This window comes from Macrotis lagotis, chromosome 5, assembly GCF_037893015.1.
Source record: "Macrotis lagotis isolate mMagLag1 chromosome 5, bilby.v1.9.chrom.fasta, whole genome shotgun sequence".
Classification (NCBI taxonomy): Eukaryota; Metazoa; Chordata; class Mammalia; order Peramelemorphia; family Peramelidae; genus Macrotis; species Macrotis lagotis.
In genome coordinates this window covers 239234641-239243997 of record NC_133662.1, presented here as the reverse complement: position 1 = coordinate 239243997, position 9357 = coordinate 239234641, and the positions used below count along the sequence as shown (strand labels likewise).

At 43.0% G+C, this 9357-nt stretch overlaps 1 protein-coding gene across 1 annotated transcript; it reads left to right on the top strand.

Annotated features, from left to right (window-relative positions):
- On the top strand, positions 1 to 7796 carry VTN (vitronectin). Its single transcript, XM_074189036.1, has 8 exons — positions 1 to 128; positions 289 to 408; positions 1003 to 1344; positions 1471 to 1610; positions 2079 to 2235; positions 3897 to 4049; positions 5135 to 5482; positions 5897 to 7796. Exons 1-8 carry the CDS (start codon positions 71 to 73, stop codon positions 6004 to 6006), a joined length of 1428 nt encoding a protein of 475 aa, XP_074045137.1. The 5' UTR covers positions 1 to 70; the 3' UTR covers positions 6007 to 7796.
- Positions 7797 to 9357: the final 1561 nt, after the last annotated feature.

The window sequence follows — 9357 nt, the reverse complement described above, 5'->3', positions numbered from 1 at the left end:
GTTTATCCCTCACTCAGAGCTCACCAATTCTCAGAGTTTAGCAACAGTCTGAGTCCCAACACAGAGGGACATGTCCCCCACTTCCCTCCTAGTAGCCCTCCTTGTCTGTGCTGCTTCAGCTGATCAAGGTGAGTGAGGTGGGAATGGGCACCAACTCATATGCTGTTTCACTTTTCTGCCCAAGGGCAGTCATAGGCAGGAAGGGTTTTGGGAGCTTGGGGATAGCTGCCTAGCAGAGACAAGTTTGATGTCCTCTTCTTTCCTGGTCTCCCTCCCCACCCAATCCAGAGTCATGCCAAGGCCGTTGCGTAGAAGGGTTCAATCCCAAAAAGAAGTGCCAGTGTGATGAATTATGTTCCTACTATCAAAGCTGTTGTACAGATTATGTTGAAGTCTGCAAACCCAAAGGTATGGTACCTGCCTCCCTACCCATTATACTTGGACACAATATATATTATAGAGTTGCTGGGAGAGAGATTTAGGAAGGAATCTGGGCGACTTGTTTAGGGTGGGAATGGGAAGTCATTTCAAATTATCTTAGCAATTTACTTTGATCATTGGTAAGTCTAGGTCTCAGGGTCGTCATCTGTAAAATGAGGCTAATCGTAGCCATAATATTTTACAGAACTGGGAGATTTGTGATCATATGCTTAAAAGCTTTGTAAATCTTACAGCAGTATAAAAGAACAATTGTTGTGATTACTATTATTGTTGGAGCAGCGCCAAAATGTAGTTAATAAATCGTTCAGTAAACATTGATTAAGCATCTACATATTCTAGGCACTATGTAAATCATTAGAGACTTGAAGAAAGGCAGAAACAGTCCCTATCTTTAAGGAGTTTACATTCTAATGGGGGGAGAAGAGTAATTTTTCTTTCTAGGTGGGATCAATGGCAGGGGATTCAATCTCTCTCCCCACCTTCAGACGCCCATTTTCCTTGTTAACAATTTACTTTTCTGCCATGCCAGTGTGAGAGGCTCAGATCTCTTTCTTTCCCTAGTGACCCGAGGAGATGTGTTTACCCTGCCTGAAGATGAGTACCCATATGTTGATTTTGACATTGATGTCAGTACCATAGATCCAGTCACCGACACTATCACTACCTCTATCAGAACCACTGCCAGTAGTATGCAGTTCACCCCAACAGATTCCTTCCCCAGCTTGAGACCAGAAACTACCCAGGAGACTGATGACACTGTGCTCCTCAATTCGGAAACCCTCACTGAAACTCCACTGAAAATACCTGAAGGAGGAGATGAGGAGCAAAAGGAAGAAGCATGCAATGGGAAACCTTTTGATGCCTTCACTGACCTCAAAAATGGCTCCCTTTTTGCATTCCGAGGTGCCCAGGGGATACTGAGCCAGAGGAGCTGGAGGGGCTAAAGGGAGGAGAGGGAGGTACTAGGTTTGGGAAAAAAAAACGTCTACTCAATATCCTCTCTCCCTGTCTCCACCTTGGAAATTTCAGGGAAGTATTTCTATGAGCTGGATGAAAAAAGTGTACTTCCTGGGTACCCTAAACTAATACAGGATGTCTGGGGCATTGAAGGGCCCATTGATGCTGCCTTTACAAGGATCAACTGCCAGGGGAAAACTTATCTCTTCAAGGTGAGAGTGAAAATAATGTGGGTCTGGTGAGAGAAGGCCCAAGGGGAAGGAATTGGTGGTGGATACCTCAGGAGGTGAGAGGGGTTACATATTCCTTTTGAGAGATAAGAAGCAAAAAAGATACAGAATGATTTGCAAAGGAAGATGGGTTAATTTCAAACACTGGGTTCTTTGATACTAACTCTGAGGCTGAGGACACTCTTGGCTCTCCAAGGGCAGGAGATAGGCAGCCTTTTGAGATTGGGGAGAGGAATCTTCTTTAGAGGGCAGTGTAATATATAGAGAAAAGAGCCTCTGATTTGAAGTGTGAGCAATTGGATTTGGATCCTCACTGCTATTCTCTACCTGTGTGATTATGGGTAAGTCACTTCTCATTGCTGAGCCTGTTTCCTTAACTGTAAAAATGAAGGAACTACCTCAGAGATCCCTTTCAGCTAGGATCTAGGATCTCAGTCTCCCTTCCTACAGGACCACTTGTACTGGCGCTTTGAGGATGGCATCCTGGACCCAGGTTTCCCAAAGAACATCTCAGATGGCTTCAGGAACATTCCAGACAATCTAGATGCTGCTGTGGCCCTCCCTGCCCACAGTTATAGTGGTCAAGAGCGTGCTTACTTCTTCAAAGGTTTGAGGGAGGAGTAGTAAGGGAGGAGGGAAAAGGAGAAGGGGGATCTAGGCCATGTAATCAGCTGAGCTGTTATCCACATGAACTTAGGAGTACATTTGTTCCATTTTCTAAGACTAATGCCCTTTATGTGTAGCCACTCATGTCAAGGATCCTATGTAATTGTTTCTGCTAAAGTCTTTTTCTGCATCACCATGGTAGGACAGTGTTGAAAATTAGCATCAATTTTTCTTTTTTCATCTCCTACTCCAATGGCTTTCATCCAAAGCAATAGGAACAACAGAGAGGCAATTTGGTAAGGGAGTTATACCCCCCCAAAAAGGCCTGGGTTTGAATACCACTAATGAGACTTATTAGCTATATGAATCCATGTCATAACAATTTAGCCTTGTTAAGTCTCAACTGGATCAAATGGTGACTAAATGTAAACTGTTTTGTAAACCCTAGGAAAATCTCAACAAGAATTATCAGGGATCTGGGGAGGCTAGGTGGTGCAGTGGATAGAGCACCGGCCCTGGAGTCAGGAGCACCTGAGTTCAAATCTGGACTCAGACACTTAATAATTACCTAGCTGTGTGGCCTTGGGCAAGCCACTTAACCCCACTGCCTTGCAAAAAACAAAACAAAAAAATTATCAGGGATCCTAAAAATTATCTAGTTCAAACCCTTCATTTTTTGTGGAGGAGGTTGGGTTAGCTGAAATGACTTAGAAAAATAGGTCTAGGGGCAGGTAGGGGGCACAGTGGATAGAGCTCCAGCCCTGGAGTCAGGAGGACCTGAGTTCAAATTTGACCTCAGACATTTAATGATTGCCTAGTTGTGTGGCCTTGGACAAGTCACTTAATCCTATTGTCTTGCAAAATAAAAAAAAGAAAAACAAACAAAAAAGAAAAATGGGTCTAAAAGAAAAAGAAAGAAAATGGGTCTAGAATAGGGAAGGGAACAGGAATTAATTAAGCCCCTATTTGATACCTGGCAGTTAGGTAGTTTGCTAAATGAAGTGTTGGGCCTGAGACCCAATCCAGTGTCAGATTCTAGCTATGTGATCATGAACAAGTCATTTAATCTTTGTTTGCTTTCATCTACTGGAGAAGGAAATGGCAAACCACTTCAGTATCCTTGTCAAGAAAACCCCATGGACAGTATTGACTTGCCAATAGTCGATAAGGTCATGAAGAGTTAGGCATGAGTGAATTATTGAACAAAGATGCCAGACCCTTTGCTAGGCACTTTACAAATAGTATCTCATTTGATCCTCACAATAATGCTAATCTCCCTAGCTGGGAGGCAGGTATTATTATGGTCCCCATTTTAGGTGAGGAAATTAAGGCAGACAGAGGTGAAGTGACTTGCTTAGGGTCACTAGAAAGTGACTGAGGCTGGATTTGAACTCAAGTCTTCTGGACTTCAGGTCCAGCACTGTGTTCACTGTACCATCCAGTTAAATGAATAAGAATATCAATAATTGTTTGTTTCTATCCCTTAATTCTGCTCTTTATAGGACTATAGATTTAGAAATAGGAGAGACTGCAGATTATTTAGGCCAGTGCTCTCACTATCTAGATGAGGGACCCAGTGCCTAGGGAAGGAGAATAACTTGGTCAAGGACATAGGACCAGATAGTCACTTCCATTCTATGATTGTTCTGCCCTATCTCTTAGGAAATCAGTACTGGGAATATGAGTTCCAACATCAGCCCAGCCAGGAGGAGTGTGAGGGGAGTACGATGTCCACAGTGTTTGAACACTTTGCTGTGCTACAGAAAGCTGGTTGGATGAGTTTCTTTGAAATCCTCTTTGGGGATGATGAATCAGGTATCTTATGTGCCCTCTACATAGACAGACAATTTGTGGACAGATAGTCCAAAAGTTTTTATTGAGCACTTATATGTGCCAGGCACCATCCAAAACACCGGGGAAATAAAAGAGAACGGCAAAAAGATAATGACTGAATCTTAAGGAGCTTCCAATGCAATGGGGAAACAGCAGGATCTCTGAGGCTCCCTTTTTCTCTTTCACCTGGGCCCTCAGCCCTAGCCATAGTCAACCCCTTGTTTCTTCTTCCCATCACTATTTGGTGTGGGTGGTAGCTGGGATCCTAATGAGGTATAGGAGGGTGGGGAAGAGCAGGAGGCCCCAGAGGAAACCCACAGTTTATGACCTTACAATGTCTATTTGCTTAGTCCTAGACTTTGCTTCTATGATCCTATCTGACTAAACTCAGACCCCACACTTTGGACTTTGTCTGGTGTGGCTCAGAGGGGCACAGTCTAAAGAAGGAGGGTTCTGGTGCTGGGCAGGGAAAGTGGAAGGGGAACTTAGAGTATTGGAATGGGAAGATTCCCTTCCTCCAAACTCCAAGGTTGGGGAACAAGGGGAGTGCTTCCTTGAAGGTGGTCTTCTGGAGAATGGGGCAAATAGTAGAGGATTTGGTATGATGGAAGGGACAAGAGATTTTATATCTAATTCATACTATGGTGGAAAAGAATGTTTTGGGACAGAAAAAGTGGGTTCAAATCTCAGCTCTGCCACTTACTATCTGTGTGACTTTGGGAAAGACATTTGACTCCTCATGATTTCAGTTTCCTCAGCAGCAAATCAAAGGGACTGGATTGTAAGGTCCTTTCCAGCTCTAGATCTGTGATTCTATTCCATCAGTTATCAGTTGCGTGATCTTGGGGAAGTCATTGCCCTTTTCTAGAGCTCATTGGCTCTCTGTTTAAAACGAGTGGGTTGGACTAGATGGTTCTGAGCTCATTTACACCTTGGGCATCTGATATTTGATGAAGGGAGATGAGTACAAGAATGTCTGTTTTCTGAGATAAGTACAAGAGTACCGACAAATAGAGAGTTCTATGAGCTACCTTTTGCAATGACCCATTCTTTGTTTGACCCTCCAGAAGGGACAAAAGGCCCTTGGCTGATCAGTGAGGACTGGCATGGGGTGCCCGATAGTGTAGATGCTGCTGTGGCTGGTCGCATATATTTCTCCTCCCCATCTTCTACCCATTCTGATTGGGTTCCCAAACACAAGTCCAAGTCCAAGTCCAGGGCAAAGGCCAAGGCCAAGCGGCGCCGCAACCGCAGACGCTACCGTTCCCGAAATCGCCACTCTCGTCGCTCCCGGGACATCTGGAGCTGGTTTTCATCAGAAGAATATGGGGGAGACTATGACATAGACCTCAACTTTGAATGGTTCCAACCATCCCATTGTGAGCCGGTCCAGAGCATCTATTTCTTTGTGGGAGGTGTGTTCCCCTCTCTCTTCTCCTTCCCTCTTTTCCTCTCTTTCTTTCCTCCTCCTCCTCCTCCTCTTCCTTTTCCGTTCCTCTCTTTTCCTCTCTCCCCTTTCTCCTTCTCTTGCCTCTCCTCCTTTTCTTCCTCCTCCTCCTTCTGCTCTTCTCTTCTTCTCCCTCCCCCAAAGCCAGGGCAAAGTCTGCAAACTATTTCCAGTTGCCATCTCAGTTTAAAGGAGGCCTGGCCATGAGGTTGAAGAAGCTTTAGTCTCTCCTGCCCCTCTCCCTCCAAACGCCATCCAGACATCCACCACCTTTTGCAGATGGGTTGAGATAGGACTCTGGAGACCAATTGGGACCTGGGAGAGGTTTGAGCTGGAGAGATGAGTCGAAGCTTTACTATCTAAATTCCTTGTTCTCTTTCAGACAAGTATTACCGGGTTAATCTTCGAACCAAGAGGGTGGACGCCATGAATCCTCCGTACCCACGCTCCACTGCCAAGTACTGGCTGGGTTGTCCATCTCTTCAGGAATGAACTGAACCACTACAGCCCAAGTGTCTCCCGGGGTCTACTCTGACCCAATCCAATCCAACCCAATCAGGATTTATGAAGGGTATACTATGCTCGGGAACCATGTCAGACATACAAAGACCAAAGGAAACATTGTCCCTATTATTGTGTGTGCACTTTTAATAATAAAGTGCTTTTGGTCCCTGTAGTATTTTTGAGAAAGTATTATTGCTCATTGATTCAGAGCTGAAAGGGAATCTTGGAAATTAATGAATCCAATTGCTGCCCATTTTGCAGATGAGGTACAAGAGGCATCAAGAGGTTAAGTGATCTGCCTAGTGTCACACAACTATTAAGTGTCAGGCTGAAGCAAGATTTGAACTCAGAACTTCTTGACTCTGAGGCCAGTGCTCAATACCCCTAAACCACATGGTAGCTAAAAGGTAGGATATTGGACTTGGAGTCAAGAAGATATATGTTCAAATCCTGCCTCAGATCAACTTGTGTGTGCCACCTTGAGCAAGTCATATAATAAACTTTTAATTTCAGTTTTCTTATCTGTAAAATAGTGATAATAATTCAGAGCTGAAAGAGCTGGAGAGATGGAGAGATAATAATAGCATCTACTTTACTAGGTCTTTGAGATCATCAAAAGTGATAGCATATGTACCACATTTCTATAAATGCTAACTGTATGTATTGGGGCTCTCTCTCTCTCTCGATATGTCTATATCTATGTGTATGTGGTGAGAAAGAGAGGGTGAACTCCATGTGAAGAAAGGGACCCACATGGCAAGGTAACATAGACATCTTTGACCTCTTCTCCCCCTAAACCTTTTCCAGGGGATGCTTTCATTCCTGCTAGGAGAGGAAAGTAGGTGGGGCCAGAGACTGCTTTCTGCTCTCCTCTGAGAGGGGAGATCCTGAGCTAGAAGAATACCTATCTGTGCCCTTAAATATTATTAGACCAGGGACATGATAGGGTTTGAGTTAACTTTTGATCACTTTGTTATTACTGGGGGAAGAAAGATCCCAAATTTTATATCCAAGACCCTTTCCCACCAAATACAAGCTCCTCAATGAATAAACATAGCAAATAAACTTTTTTATTCAAATCATAAAAAAAACAAACAGAAATCAGAGTAAGTATACCTAGAAAACAATATAGAGTGAAGAAACTTGCCCACTGGAAATAAGATAACTCTGCTCAACCAAGAAAGAGTTCTGATTTCCAATTGCATGTTGAGAATAGGGACACGAAGGAGATGGCCAATTCCCCTCACATTTCCCAGTCTTTTCCTTCAGCAACCAAAAGTGGAGTTGGGTTTTCTGCCTTTTCTCTTGAAGCTGAAAGCCAGAAATCCCCAAAGTAATTGGAGAGTCCTGAAGAAAAATCGAGGGGGCAGTTAGATGGTACACTGGATAGAGCACCAGCCCTGGAGTCAGGAGGATCTGTGTTCAAATCTAACCTCAGTTACTTAGTACTTACTTAACTGTGTGACCTTGGGCAATCACTTAATCTCATTGCCTTGCAAAAATCCAAAAAAGAAAAGAGGAAGAAAGAAAGAAAGAAAGAAAGAAAGAAAGAAAGAAAGAAAGAAAGAAAGAAAGAAAGAAAGAAAGAAAGAGAGAGAAAGAAAGAAAGAAAAAGGAAGAAAAAAGAAAGAAAGGAAGGAAGGAAAAGAAAGAGAAAGAAAGAAAAAGGAAGAAAGGAAAAGAAAAAAGAAAAAGAAAGAAAGGCAAAGAAAGGCAAAGAAAGAAAGAAAAAGAAAAAGCAAAAGGAAAAGAAAGAGCGAAAGGAAAAGAAAGAAAGATTGAAGTTTGATGAGTCCCAAAAAAGAGGACTTACCCTGAAAAGCCCTAAAAGGAACTCAAAGAGGACTGTCTGAGAACTGAAACTCTCTCAGCAACTTGGTCTTACCCCTTAAGTAGGATAGAATATTGATCTCCACAAATAAGAAGAGAGTCCCTTACCAATGGATTTTGGGACACACATGCAAAGTGTATATATGTATGTGCATATATATATGCACATACATGTATATGGTAGTGGATGTATAGGGTTGTGTGTGTGTGTGTGTGTGTGTGTGTGTTAATGTCCAGTTGTTTAGTCTTGTCTGACTCTTTATAATCTCATGGACCACAACACACTAGACCTTTCTATTCTCCACTGTCTCCCAAAGGCTGTCCAAGCTAATACTTTTTGCTTCCATGAGAGTATCTATCCATCTATTCCTCTGCTGTCATCTTCTCCTTTTGTTTTCTATATCAGGACCTTTTCTCATTATGTAGCCAAAGTATGAAGCTTCAGCTCTAGAATGTATCCTTCTAGTGAATAGTCTGAATTAATTTCTTTTAAGTATTGGTTAGTTTGATCTCCTTGCTATCCAAGGCACCCTCAAAAGCCTTCTCCAAGGGGCGGCTAGGTGGCACAGTAGATAGAGCATTGGCCCTGGAGTCAGGAGTACCTGAGTTCAAATCCAGCCTCAGACACTTAATCACCTAGCTATGTGGCCTTGGGCAAGCCACTTAACCCCATTGCCTTGAAAAACTAAAAAAAAAAGCCTTCTCCAATACCACCATTTGAGAGTTCATTCTGTACACTCAGCTTTCCTCACAGTCCAATCCACCACCACATATTGTTACTGGAAATACCATAGCTTTGACTAATCAAACCTTTGTCAGCAAGGTGAAGCCTCTGCTTTTTAATATACTGTCCAGATTTGCCATGGATTTCCTTCCAAGGAGCAAACATCTTTTAATTTCATGAGATCTGTGAACCCAAGGATATAAGATCTGACACTGCTTGTGTTTCTTCTCCCTCTATTTGCCAAGCAGTGACAGGAACAATTGCCATGATCTTGTTTTTGTTTTTTAATGTTAAACTAATAGATATATTCAGGCAGGAAATGCAGGAGTAACTACTGATGGGTCAGTTCCAATCTGATCAGCATAGGAGCTTTGCTCTATTCTGTTTCTGTTCTGGGTCAGTTCCTTCCTTCTTAGACAAAATCCCCCTCCTGGTGACTTTACTATTACCCATACTGAACAAAATGGGATCCTAGATGGGCTTAGTCCAATGTAGCTCAGCTCAGAAATTCAATCTATCAGCTTCAACCTGTATTCGCCACAGGGATCACAGATATGTCATTATGCCCTTCCTGTCTTATGTTTACAATCTCCCTCACTTACCTACATCTATCCTGCTCCCCAAAGAGTTTTCCCTTGTCACAAAGAATACAAAAGAAAGAGAAGGGGTGTAAGGGGGAACAGCAAATTGACCAAAACATCAGTTGAATCTGATTGAGTCTCTGTGCAATGTTTAATCCGTCACCTCAACAAAGGGAGGAAGGGAAGCAGGGAGGTCCATCTTTT